Source organism: Lepidochelys olivacea (genome assembly GCF_965140295.1).
Source record: "Lepidochelys olivacea isolate rLepOli2 genome assembly, chromosome: 6".
Taxonomy (NCBI): Eukaryota; Metazoa; Chordata; order Testudines; family Cheloniidae; genus Lepidochelys; species Lepidochelys olivacea.
In genome coordinates, this window is record NC_140416.1 from 101,561,075 (window position 1) to 101,575,585 (window position 14,511).

The window sequence follows — 14,511 nt, forward strand, 5'->3', positions numbered from 1 at the left end:
TACATTCAGAGTCCCAGATACTATTTCTGAAGTGGCGACTTTATAAATTAATAAATATATAACTTTTATAAATAAAATATTATAACCACAGTTCATGTCTAAAAGAAGGCATTTATAATGAATGCCAATAAAAGCTAGAAAGTGCTGTATATTAAGCACCATTCTAATGGGGAATCAGTTTTTTAACAGAATTAACCATGCACCAATGGATATTTCTATTTTTAAAAGACTTTGAACAGTGGGGACCTGGTTCTCCTTTCACTCACACTGATTTTCCATTGGTGTAACCCAACTGATAGTGGAATTACTCCATCTTTACACCAGTGTGAGAGAAGAATTGGGCCCTAAGCATATTCTACCCTCACTCCATATGCAGAATACCCACTGATATCAATAGGGGGTTTCTTTACAATGATAAAGACAGAAATGACATAGGGTTATAAGTACCCTTCACTGCAGAAAATGAATAGAATCCATGCACAAGAGCAGTACGTACACTTTGGTTGCACACACAAAGCTTAATCAAAAGCTCCTTGAAATCAATGGAAGTAGCAGCTGTGACTGAATTGGAGCTGCTCTGTAGTAATTGATTAATACTTTATGTTGGGATTGGGCCATTGGGATGTTTACTGAATGAATATGTGGTTTTTCTTAATACAGGACCTAAGGGGGAAAACAGGCATGAAGGAAAAGGAATGGCTCAAACTAAGCCATCACTCAGCAACACGAGAGGGTTGTTAAGAGACAGCACCAGGATAGGAAAAGGCCTGCATACACATAAAGATATTAAAATAACAGGCAAGTTTTAAAAAAAGAACATTTTCTCAAGAGGGTGGGGAAGTTGTTCAGGGGAACCAGCTGAAGACACTCGACACCCGTTTGAAGGAGCTAGGTTACCACCAGGAGGAAATGGTAAGCCTTTGGGGAAGATAGAAAACCCATGTCAACCATTGGTTGTTTTCAAATACTTTGTTCCGACTACGAAATAAACCATACTTTGTTTTAAGAAGGCTGTCTGATCACCGTATTCACCGCTAGTCACAGACTCCTGCAAGGAAGAACCACAGGTGCTACAACTCAGTAAGCATTGTCAGTACAAAGGGTACTGTGACCCAGGGCCTGGTCTAAGAGTGAGAGAACTATGGAATTCTACCACAGGATAATAAAGGCACAAGGCCCGACCCCAGAGGGGGTACACTCAGACAGACCAGAAAGAGAAAGAAGTGCAGCTAGCCTGCAACTGCAACAAGGACATTGAACCAGGCCCACAGTGTCCAAAGTGTCAAAAGTTGAAGAATTTTACTGCCTGGCACAACCACAGGCCTGGTACGGATAAGGGAAATATAATAACTTGGGGCTGAATGCTCATACAGAGTTAGACTCCTAACTGCCCACCAGACAAGGTATTGACCTTGTATTGATCCTGTGCATATTGAGGCCTCAGTGCTACAATCTACCTCAGCAGGGCCCTATGCCTGTGAAGAATTCTATTGACTTTAACAGAACTCAGAAAGGGTTGATATGTGTGGAGCCCCATTGAAATCAGTGAGGCTCCCCACATGTACCAGAGTCCACGCGCCTGGATCAAACTGCAGGACTGCGGCCTGACTAACCAGGAAATTCACCAGAGGCTCAATGAAAAACAGGTGTTCCACCTTACTTTCTTTGTAAATGATACTGAAGAGCAGAAGCGAAGGATTTGCCTGCTCAACCTGCTAGTTTGCAAAGCTCCTCCTCCACTCACATGGTTAATTATGTCAAGGATAAAAAATTGGGACAACTATATATATTTTTTTTTGGCAGCTGACCAAATCTGAGATCCAGGCTATCCACAAACAAGCCACCTTAAAAAGAAAAATACCTACCCTGAAATACAAATATTTCAGTTTGATCATAATCTTGTGGGGGAGAGGTTATGCAGATATTTTATAAACAAATAGATCTGCAAGACTGCAATATGAAAGGCACAGAAATGAATTCAACATTCTTCAGATCTTATAGAGTCACTCGGTCTTATTATGCTCTGAGCTATACTAATGTAAATCAGGAGGAACTCCAGAGTTATGCCAGTGTAAAAGCCCTGTGAAGCCAAAATCAGGCCCTTAATATTTTTTGTGTATGTCAATATTAGTTTAGCCCAGCTAGCAGCATCCCCTAAGCACTATACTATTTTAATGATTACATCTTGAGTCCTACCATCAAACAAAGTATTGTGTGCAGAGATCGCAATCCCCTTTCAAGTATTATTGATCACATCTTTTCAGGTTCAGCAGGATCTCTGATGGGATTTCTGACTGTGGAATTAGAAATCCCGTCTACTTCCAGAATTACACCCTCATAAGCTCTCATTCTGCAGAAACCCTGGCTTTTGCTGTTATGAGCTGCATTGGAAGAGGATGATTAAAGTTGTGACTGTTACTTTAAATCCTCAAACAGAGCTCTAAAATGTAGCTCAGCTGTTTGTATAGAAAAATGCAACAAACTGATGAGTCAAATCCATCCTACAATTCCAGTGATCATTATAGTAACCTGCATTCACTGTATTTAACTGGAGATAGATAAAAATAGAACAACAGATAAGCAACCATATATAATAAGTCTGTTCCTTATCTAAATGTTCCAGTGATGTCATTTACCCCACCATCCTTGATACATACGTTACAGCTCATCTCAGAGATGGGCAAACTACAGCCCGCGGGCCACCATCCTGCTCGGCCCCTGAGCTCCGGACCGGGGAGGCTAGCCCCTGGCCCCTCCCCTGCTGTCCCTCCGCCCCCGCAGCCTCAGCGCACTGTGCCACCAGCGCTCTGGCCCACCGCTCCTGCCGGGCAGTGCGGCTGGCTCCGGCATGGTAAGGGGGCGGGGAGTGGGAGGTCCTGGGGGGCAGTCAGGGGACAGGGGGCAGTTGGATGGGGCAGAGGTTCTGGGGGGGGTCAGGGAACGAGGAACATGGGGGGCTGGATAGGCATGGGAGTCCCGAGGGGCTTGTTAGGGTGCGGGGGTGTGGACAGGGGTCGGGGCAGTCAGGGGACAGGGAGCGGGGGAGAGGGTTGGATAGGTGTGGGAGTCCCAGGGGGCCTGTCAGGGGGTGGGGGTTGTGGGTAGGGGTCAGGCAGTCAGGAGACAGGGAGAACGGGCAGTTGGATAGGCATAGGAGTCCCAGGCGCTCTGTCAGGGGGCAGGGGTGTGGATAGGGATCGGGGCAGACAGAGGACAGGGAGAAGGGGCAGTTGGATAGGGGGTGGGGTCGCAGGGAGTTGTTGGGGCGGGGGTCCCTGGAGGGGACGGTCAGGGGACAAGGAGCAGGGGGGGTTGGATGGGTCGGAGTTTCTGAGGGGGGCAGTCAGGGATCAGGAAGTGGGTGGGGGCCAGTCTGTTTGGGGAGACACAACCATCCCGACCCGGCCCTCCATATAGTTTTGCAACCCGATGTGGTGTTCAGGCCAAAAAGTTTGCCCACCCCTGACTTATCTGGTATTTTTTTCTCCATAATATGTGAATTCTGAAAATCCATTTGACTTATAAACGAAGCAAAAGATAATATTCTGTGGCTTTTTTTTCCCTCCCATTTCTTCTATTGATCTGTCCTTAACATCTGCCCTATAATAGTATCAGGGGGGTAGTCGTGTTAGTCTGTATCCACAAAAACAAGGAGGAGTCCAGTGGCACCTTAAAGACTAACAAATGTATTTGGGCATAAGCTTTTGTGGGTAAAAAACCTACTTCTGCATCTGAGGAAGTGGGTTTTTTACACATGAAAGCTTATGCCCAAATAAATGTTAGTCTTTAAGGTGCCACCGGACTCCTCTTTGTTTCTATGATAGTAGTAACTTTGATCATCATTGCACATAATCACACTAGTATTTGAAAGGACAATGTTAGGTCAAATAAAGCACCAAATTTAGGGGCTTTCCCTTAATTCCAACTGAAAGGATTTTTTAAACGTTCCTTTTTAGTTTGCAAATACAAATACTGTAGAGCTTCTGAATACTTGCGAACATGAAAGCAAAATAACCTTGCAGTTATCTTTAAATGTAATTGAAATTCACTAGTCTGTATTTTTGTCCAAGCTAACTAAAAATGCAAAAAAAAAAAAAAAATAGCAGAAAGAGTGACATGTAAATTAGCTTTCTAAATCTGTTTCAGTTTTAATATGGTGCTTTGAGTTTTGTAACTACATTTGTTGTTAAAAAATGTGACTTTTAAACTGACACTGTCCTTTCAACTACAACCAAACTACCTAGGTGTGTGACCTCACCAGGTCTCATAAGACAAGTGAGTGGGGTTGGGCCTTGTCAAAATTTGTATGGAAAATCTACATGGAAAGAAACAGGACATGGTGTTGGTGACCGTCATCAGCAGAATATCCTCATGCTTAAAGTTAGGCACATCCTTAAGTACCTTGTGGAACTGGTGCATAAGCAGGTGACATTTCTCTTTGTGAATAAATACTGAATCCATGGCCCAGCACAGAAGACACTACACCAGTTTTACATGTAACTGAATGGAGAATCAGGCCCTCTGTCTTTTGGATTACTTGGAACAAAGAGGTCTTGACTTTGTCAATTCCTGGCTAATGAGTAATTAAACATGCAATCTTACCGTTCTCTTAACTCACACTGCTTACATGTCTCTCATTTTGAGAGACTTCACTCTTTTTAATGCCATAGTTTCCTACATTCCATACAGATGTGGTCTTCCTTCATGTTTACTGCTGAAACTATGAAATTGAGGATACAGAGATATTTACATTAGAGGAATTAATCTGCTAAACTTTATGTTTCCTGCCTTAACTTTTTTTTAAAAAATCTCTCAATTTGGGTCTTTGTCATACACTGTGTTCCACATTTAGGCCTTCACAGGTTGAGAGGTGCATCTTAACATTATTATTCTGTACAAAAAACTAAGTTAATTCGCAGTTCTACACTTTTCATCCAAGGTTTCCCATGCACTTTACAAACATTAAGTCCCAGATTTCTCGCTCATGCTGCATACTTTACTCTGCAAGCAGTTACTCTGAAATCAGGTTTATTCAATCTGGAAAAGTTCTATCCGTTTGAGATATATTCCCTATACCTGAAATGCACACTGCTATATCTAGTAATAACTACAAAAAGGCAACTATTTCTTAAGTGTGACCATTGTAGGTATTATTATACCCAATATACATATTGGTAAACAAAGAGACAGAGAGGTCAACATTTTCAAAAACAATCCACTAATTCTGAAAATCTGTTGTTTTTAGGTGTCTGACTTGGGACACGTATGGCCTCATTATTTAGAAGAGCTGGGGATTTGAAGCTCATATTGGCTACAACTGGGGTTGTGGGTGTCCAACACCTCTGAAAAGCAGGTCCTTGGTCTTAAGTTGAGTACCCAAAACATGAGACACCCAAAATTAGTGGACACTTGAAAATGTGGCTCTAAATGACTTGCCCAAAATTAGACATTGAGGCCCTGACCCAAAGCCTACTGAAATCAACAGAAAGATTCCCCTGGATTTCAATTGAATCAGAACCTGAATCAGTGGCACAGTGAGGAAAAGGACCTATGCATTCAGATTCTGGTCCACTCACCTCACAGCTTAACAACAACAGAACCATACTTCCCAGGTTTTGAACAGAGTGTTAAAATCATAAGAAATGAACAGCACAGTTTTCAATAACTGCTATAGTACTAACTTCCTAAAGGTGTATAAAACCTCTGACTACAGAAGTGTCCTTCTCTACATATCTCATTCTAACTAACGTAGGGAAAGACATGTACAGTATAATATACATTACTCAGACTATTACAAAGGACTGGATCCCAGTCAAAAATATTCTTTCGGGAATTATTTTCTTTCACAGATGTTGCTTCATGCTAGTGAATAAAGCTAGGCAAATAAGCACACTCACTCATATGGCCATTTTTGAATATGCCTAAACTAACCTTCCTGTTGGGAAGATGTTAAAATATTCATACGTTGTAACAAAATGTTCTTGCTGTTATTGTGATAAAAATAATCTTCTTCTCTTGGCTGAAAATTAATTGTTGAGCGTTCCACCACTTTATGATGTACTCAGATATTCAGTGCATTTTTTCTTTTCTTTTTGGTGTTTAGAGGAATATGCTACAGAGAATTTATTAACCGAGCAAGTAGCACAAGAATATAAATATATCAAAGGCACCTAGCTGTATTATAAAAAAAAAAAAAAAAAGGAGAGAGACGCTTCAGTGGTTTCTATGTCAACAAGCCTGGTACTTATTCCCCTTTTCTTTCCCTTAGATTGTCACTCTTCTGAATCTATGCCCTGAAATCACTCTTGGTTCTCTTATCTAAAATGGAAAATGTCCTTGTAGCTTTTAGCAGCATTTACCTGAGATGGCCTTTTACTATCACTTCCTATTTTAAAACATTGAAAATAGGACTTTTTAATAAAAAGGGAAAGTAAAAACCCATCCGCATATGGCCATGTCTAAACATCCAGCTGGCAGTTCCATTTTTAAAACTGGCATTTATTTTCTTATATACCATGTTTCAGTAGTCGCAGTAGTTAGCAGCTTTCACCAATGGCTATGCGAGTTTTAATCTTTTAGTAAAAAGGTGAGAATGTTAGCACACTATAATCTACCCGAATCCATTTTTTAATAAAAGTGTAAAGTTATCAGGCCTAATTCTGCTCTCATACCAATATATAAATCGAGAGTAATTATTGGAACCACATCACTGTAGAAAGTTGTGTAAAAGGAGAGCAGATCAATTCCAGTAACTGGCAAGACCTCAGTGCTTAATTTATGCCAGGGCTAAGCCCCAGCATCTCTAGGCTTGGCAGTTCATAGCCCCGGCACCTCTGGGCCTGCCGCGTCAGTTATGAAAGTAAAAAAATTGCTTGAGCCCCATCACCCTTTTCATTACAAATTAAGCACTGCATGGCCTACGAGCAATTTTAACTTACACAGGGATTTTTAACATGTAAATTACATTACAGTTAATTATAAAACCAGAGAGAGATAGAGATTCTGATGAAATCATAAACTAAAAGTGCAGAGTTTAGATAGTTTGTGGGATCAAAATTTCACCGTTTAGTTACAACAGAACTACAAAGGTTCAAAATAAAGTTAAATTGCAAGAATTACAGTATCTATTTCAAAAAAGAAAATAACTCTTCAGCAGCGAAACAGCAGGAGAGGGCATTTCAAGTTAAGGGCAAAACTCCCACTGACTTCAATGAAGCCAAGATTGGGCACAAAATATTTCAAATCATTTTTAAGCCTTGTTACAATAAAAGCATGCATCCCAATGTGAAAAAAAGATAGGGCCTACTGAAATAGACAATAGGTGTATCAATACAGTTTGAAACAGTGTATCTACTCCACAAATATTTATAAATATTCATAAACTCTTTAAAATACTGACAGGAGTCTTTATAGATTCTGTAACTGATATAGTACTGGTGCTTTAAAAAAATTTTAGATTTGGATAGAACTAAGGAGATTTATAAACGGAGAGCCAAATTCTGTTCTCAGACACGTGTAACTGAAATTAACATCTTGGCCTTTTAAAAAAAATGTATTCTCAGCTAGAGGCAGCATGTTGCAGTGGATATGTTACTAGACTGAAAGGCTGGAGGCTCAGGTTCTGATCCTCAAAAGTATTTATGCACCTAACTCCCATTGAAATCAATGGAATGTAGGCACCTAAGTATCTTTGAGAGTCCAGGCCTTGGGCTTTATTCCTGGATCTGCCACTGAGTTCCTGGGTGATGCTGAGCAAGTCTCTTAAACTCTCCGAGTGCCACGTGCCCCCACATCTGTAAAATGTAGATAATAATTCTTATTCACTTTTATAAAGTTATATGAGATCTATGATTTAAAAGCGATATATAAGTGCTAGGTATTATTACTTATTCTAGAACTACACCATTGTATATATTCACATCTGATGCTTTTTCCCCCTTTAATAGCTCAGGTAAGACATGACACCTTATACTTATGTTTTCAAACACCTTATAGTGGTACATGCAGTGAGATGACAATTAATATTCAGAATTCCTCTTATATTGTAAGAAGGGAATGTGGTTTTTCATGAACTCAGTGTTATCCAACGGAATTTGCCCTGCAGGATAGGCTATTCCTCTGCAGGACTGGAGGAATTTTAAGAGAGAGGGCTCTCTAGAACAGTGTGTCTCTGTATCTTTAAGTTTCACAGAGGGTAATGAAGTTCAATTCATTCTTAAACAAATGATTAGGAGGTAAAGAAAAGAAGGAGTGATACATTTTTAATTCATTCTTCTTTTATGGAATCTTTTCCTCAAAAATATACCAGTGAATTATAGGGTAAAATCTTATTGTATATAATCAGTGGATAGTTATAAAATTGGGTAATTTGGGGGACTTTTGAGGAATGGGTTCAGACAGTCCATGTTAATCATCACTGAAAGAGAAATAACCAAGAGTAGGTGAAATACTGCAATTATGTCATAATGAAGAATTGCTAAAACTAGAGACTTTCTCAACCACAACCCTTCAAAATTTGAATATGTTCAAAGTCTGAATATTAGGGTGTTCAAGATGCAGATCAACATTTTGCGAAATGAGCCCATCTCTAATTAACATACACCTGCACTTCCACAAATGGACAGCTAACAGAAAAGCTGATTTTGGTCTCCTCCCAGGTAAATTAAATATATTATGTAATAAAACCATCTTCCAGCAAATGCAATGTCTCTTCCAACATGTATTACTTTCATATCATTAGGCATCAATAGCATGAAATAACGGCCTATAATCCAAGCCTTTTATTTTAATAGGAGATAGAGTTTATATCTCAGTTTAAAGCAAACTGTTGATTAAGATGATCGATAGGTTACATTAAACAAATTGTTTTCCTATCCCTGCACACCAGAGCTGCTCTTTATTGTTACATCAGTTCACATTATCTCTGCCAACCATGAGTAACTGGAGAGGGGCAAACATGACTTTGGAGAAAACATTTTATCGGGGCTGTACTATTTAATGGTAATAGTTATATCTTGGTGTAGCAAGTATGTCCTACAGAAAGATAGCAAAAGTACCTGATAGTGTATCAGCTCTGCTTATGCTCATTCAACAGTAGCTCACAAGGGGATATGTCGCCTATTTTAATCAGATGGTGGGCTAAATTCTGTACCGTTACACTAGTGTAAATCTGAAGTGACAGTACTGACTTCAGCTGAGTTACTCCAAATTTTACACAGGGGCAACCGAGCAGAATTTGCCCCAAAGTGGGTAAAGCACTTTGAATACACTCCAACTGAAGTCAAAGGCAAAGCTCACACATACCCCAACAATGCAGCATCAGATTTTGTGTTATGATCTCTGGCCTCCCAAAACACAGTGTTGGCTCACTGTTTATTAATAATTATCTAAATGAATGACTTTACATTAAGGTTAGGGCTATCTTTATCCAGAATTAAAACAAAAGAGCCCCAGAATTCTGTCAGGGTGATTCCCTATGTTATCTTTCTGCAGCTCAGAATGTGGGCCTCTCCTTTTGGGTCTTCACGCCCTGTTTGAAACCTTGGCAGGCTGAGACTTCTAGCCCTTCTCAAAGGAAGAGGACATTAGCCAGCTGTTACTCCTTCAGGAATGTGACTGGGCAGCGAAGGAGGCATGGCCTGAAAGTAATCACCTACTGTAACACCTCAGCAACTTTCCCAGCCCCCTTCCTACCTCTTACACACACACTGCCCTCCCTTTCACACTTGGTTCCTTCCTCTAGTGAAAAGCCTGATCGTTTCTTGCTGTGGGTTTTCTCCAGGCTGTCTTTCGTTTAAGGAGACCCCTGAATCACAGCACCAGGCTGAGTGCCCACTGCATCCTGCTGCACAGACTTCTCCACCGCCCGCCTTGAGACCTCACCCCTGCCAGGAGTGCCATAACACTGCCCCCATTGGTACCGCGCCATTGAGCTAACCTGTCTGAACGTGAAAGTCCAGCACGAACACATCGTTGCCCTCCCCTTCCCCCCTCCAATACAGAGGCTCCTCTGCAGGTCCCAAGCAAAACAGGAAAGAGAAGAAAATACAAACCTGACCCCCCCCCCGCCCCCGCCCCGCAAGCAATCACCCCTCCCCTCCCTGCCCAGCCTGCGAGGGAGCCCAGTGCGCGCCCCGATCCCACGCCCAAATGCCACACACACGTTTGTCTCCCAAGCCAGATCAAAGGAAGCGGTGAGGGCAGCGCACAGCCGGGACGGAGCAGGCAGGAGGGAGGGGGGACGGAACCGGGGTTTTCAAAGCCCCCAGTCGAATCCAGCTGGGAGCACAAGACTCGGGGGAGAGGGGGGCGCAATATAGGGATATTTACCTTGGAGGTTTTGCACTCGGATGTCGCTAATCTGCCCGATCAGCTCCTCCCGCTGAAACCAGTCCCACTCGTGCCCTGCCATGGAGGAGCAGGCGGGGTGGGGGCGGACACGGCGCTGCTTGGAAAACGGGGATCCCCCCCCCCCTCCCAGGCACACGCACCACAACCGGGGTCTGGAGCCGGGAGAGAGGAGCGAGCCGGAGGAGAGGCTGGGGGCGGGGGAGCAGCCGCCGGCTAGGGGGGCAGGGAGACAGGCAAGGGGATCAACAAGGCGCTGCGCGCACACGGCAGCGGGGGACCAGCCGAGCCCCCAGCGCACGGGGGAGGGGTCCGCGGAGCCCAGCAGAGCCCCCCCGCGCGGGACAGGGCGCAGGGAAAGGGGAGCCCGGCGCAAGCCCACAGCGAGGGGGGAAGCAGGCGACGGGGGTGGCAGGGAGCCCAGCCGAGGCGCCCTCTCCGCCAGGGGCCGGCGGGCGGCTCTGAGCAGCTCGGGGGCCGGATCAAGTTTTTATGGCTGGCGCTGAAGTCGGAGGTCTCTAAGTTGCATATTGTGATGCCGCCTTGTGTCGCTGAGCTGACGCAGCCGCAGGTTGGGCAGCGGCGGCGGTGGGAAGCAGACACCCGCCCGGAGAGAGGCACCTGGTTAGGATCTGCTGGAAAGCAAAGCAGGCGCGGGAGCCGGATTTCACAGAAACACCTTCCAGCCCCCCACCCCCACGGGGCTCCCCCCGCCTCGCCGGGCGGCCAGCCCCTACTTGGTAATGGGCACTGGGACTGAAAAAGGAAGTGAAAGCCCGGGCTCGAGGAGCTGATATGAACACACACCCCTGCAAACACACCCACGATAAATAAACCCCCGCGGGGCATCGCCGACCCGTGGCGGAAAACCCGCACCGACGGGAAGGATCGGGGAGGAGCGAACGCAGGTAACCCTCCAGCCTGCAGATACTGCGCTTCCAGGGCTGCATCGGACACAGCAGTTACCCAACTGGTCTGGGCCAAAAGGGCTTCTGCGGACATCTTTGGGAATAGCCATCAGGAAAATCCCTTTGCACTGGTCACATGCTGTCTCCTCTCTCCTAAAAAACTCTCTTGATCTGTGCCATTTACTGTAAGAACAACGCCGAGTCTCCACTACATCCCCCCTCCCCCCCACACACACTCAGACACTCCACCCTCAGATACACAGAAATCAGATGGAAAAGACCTTGGACGATCATTAGTGGTCCCGCTCCCCCGCTAGACACTGGACAGTTTACAAAAGTCAGTTTTCTTGCACTGGCAGCGGGGACCTGGATAAAACGTAAAAGGTCTTTTCTTTTTCTGATAGTGGGGAGGATAATCCTCTAAAGTAAATTGCACAAATCAAGAGAGATCTGCACCAGAAAAGGAAGAGAGAGGGAGTGACAGGCAAAAGAATTCCCCCACCCATCAGTATTAAATAAATAATCACCACTAGTAATTAAAATAAATAATTGTTATTACAATTTATGTTTTGTGTTCTGTCATCTAATCTGGTGAGCTTTATTTGTGGTCTGGTGTGACATGTATGGCCTTTTCCGTGTCATGCCATGTGGCCCCATATTTGAATCATTATTGGACAAGGAGACATTAGGATTATTGAGGTGTTTAATTACTACATTGATGGCTGTGGCATAAAAACCTAAATAGATAGTAAAAGCATGTACATTTTCTTTATTTACAGTTATTTAATCCGTACATTGCATTGTTTTTATTATTATGCTTTCCTTGCAAATCCACAAGATTAAATCATAAAAAAAGAAGAAGAAATTACTAATATAACCAAGTACTGTATGATTAGTTGGACTAATAAATGAATTGGGATCTGCAAATTTTAATATCAGGGCATTGGAACTTGCATATAACTGAACTAAGGTCTGCAGGTTGTATCATTTAATACTTTAAAGTGCTTGTGAGAGGCCGGATAGAAACTGATGCCATGCTCTCAAGCTGTTTCACCCAGTTCTGGAATGGACTCAGACTGTTCCCAGAACTGGTCTAACAACTTTTCTGCTCCTGAGTCAGAATCAGATGGGGAAAGAGGGGAAGCTAGATTATGAGCACAGCAACCAGTAAGCAAGCTATTTATCACAAGAATAAGCAGTACCAAGAAATTGCTCCACACTTGGGCCTAGAATCAGCTCTGACTACTAGCATAATTATTATTTAGATTAGAGTAGGTAAAGACACTGAAGAGTTTACAAATGAAAAGGACGAAGAACAGAAGTAGTGTAATAGGGAAAAGGATACATACCTTATGTTAGTTCCATTTTTAATTAATTAAACATCTGACTCATTTCTTGTAGGCATCCAGGAAGAAGGGGCTCTTCGGGAAGGATCATGATAGTGGCCTGGCATAACAGCTCTGGCAAAATACACAGTGTTTAGGGATGCAACTGCAAAGAGAGTAGAGATGGTTGTGAGAGCAGTAGATTGTACGGGGCATCAAGGCTGACATAAGTGACTTTGTGGAGAGGGTAGAGAGTGACATATAGGAGACATGGTCAGATAAATTGGGAGCGGCAGAGCTAAGTGGGGTCTTCAAGGATAAGATATTTACTACTGATATGGCAGCTCAGGGGAGCAGGATTCAGAACAACATGGTTACTAAAGACCCTGATATTTAGCACCAGAAAGTATGTTCTATTTACATGGGAGAAAAAAAAAAAGTATTGCCAACCCCAAGTATTGAAAAATCGTGAGTCAGGTCCCAAAAAATTGTGAGAGGGGCTTAAAAATAATGAGTTTTTTAAAATAAAATAATAATAATAATAATAAATGTTGGCTTGTTATTTGCCTTTTGCTCTTCATCCTTTAAGGGTCATATTTTCACATTTTCCCCCACAACCATGAGAGCTAGAAACTTATGTAATCACTGCTTGCTCAACGTGGCATTCTGTCCCCCTCTAGTGGTGGCTAGGCTCTCTAGAGCAGTGTTTCTCAAACTTTTATATTGGTGACCCCTTTCACACATTGCAACCCCCCTTACAAATGAAAAACACATTTTTTTATATTTAGCACTATTATAAATGCTGGAGGTGAAGCAGGGTTTGGGGTGGAGGCTGACAGCTCGCGAACCCCCCATGTAATGACCTTGTGACCCTGCGGGGTCACCACCCCCAGTTTAAGAACCTCTGCTCTAGAGATTGATGAGCCTGCTATAGCTTTGGCCAAGAAACACCCATTTTTTAGCTCATGCATCTTTCAGCGCATGCAGTAGAGGCTTGTGCATTAAACTCCAGAGATCCCAGGTTTGATCCCCACCTTTGACTCCCCTGCGTGGGTCGGTGTCACACTTATTTTTTTAAAAATATAAAAGCAGAGAGTCTTCCATAATCACCACTCCAAATATTGTGAGACTCACGCTCAAAATCACTGAGAACTTGAGGAAGAGAAAGTCTATGAATGCGCTACATGCTTACTAAACAAGTAAATGATAACATGGAATGAGGACTGGAATATTTCTTTTGGGCAAATAACTGATGAAGTTTTTGATTAATAAGCTTGAGTGCTTATTTGATTTTTAAAGCACCAGTTTACTGGTGCTTAATTAAATCCCTTGGCTTTTGCTGATTGCCCAGGGCAACACTGTAAACACCCAGGGAAGAATCTGAAGTATAATGTCAGGTTTATTTTAAAAAAAGATGGCACATTGGAAGGTGGGGAGTCTATCAGTTTGTACCGCACCTTGCACAGTGGGGTACTGATCCATGACTGGGGCTCCTAGAACTATGATCAATAATATTAACAACAACAACAACGTGTTCTTGGTGAATTGATGTTACTGAACATCATTTCAATTTATTCTGCAGTCTGTTTATGCATAATTCAGATATCTGTAAAGTTAATTGATTAATATTGGTTACCTATGGATGAGTTGATGGATTATATTCTGCGTTAAAGATAATTGTCGATATTTAAAGGTGGCCTGACAAGGAAAAAGAAGCAGAGAACTTGCAGCCCAGAGTATCGAGGGTGGGGGGGTAAGTCTAAGGTGGTTTAAACCCCCTTTGTGCCTTCCCAGTTCTAGGCTGCTCTATGGCTTCTGCTGTAATATAGTCATCCCTGGGGTAGCGGTGTCTAAGGGCTTGTTTACTTGGAAAGTTATATCAATATAATGATATCGGTATAGTTAAACCACTGTATTTATATTTGTACAAC

The 14,511-nt window shown here is 42.9% G+C and overlaps 1 protein-coding gene across 3 annotated transcripts in view; it reads right to left on the reverse strand.

Annotated features, from left to right (window-relative positions):
* Positions 1-13,009, reverse strand: part of CLMN (calmin) — a 99,689-nt gene extending 86,680 nt beyond the window's left edge. Inside the window, exon 1 of one of the 3 annotated variants that reach the window (XM_084632435.1) lies at positions 10,330-11,978. In XM_084632435.1, coding sequence (XP_084488561.1) covers positions 10,330-10,411 — 82 coding nt within the window. In that variant the 5' untranslated portion in view covers positions 10,412-11,978. Of the gene's footprint in view, positions 1-10,329; positions 11,979-12,604 lie in introns of those variants that run through there. The other 2 variants (XM_084632436.1, XM_084632434.1) reach the window with 2 other exon arrangements.
* Between the last annotated feature and the right edge of the window lie 1,502 nt (positions 13,010-14,511).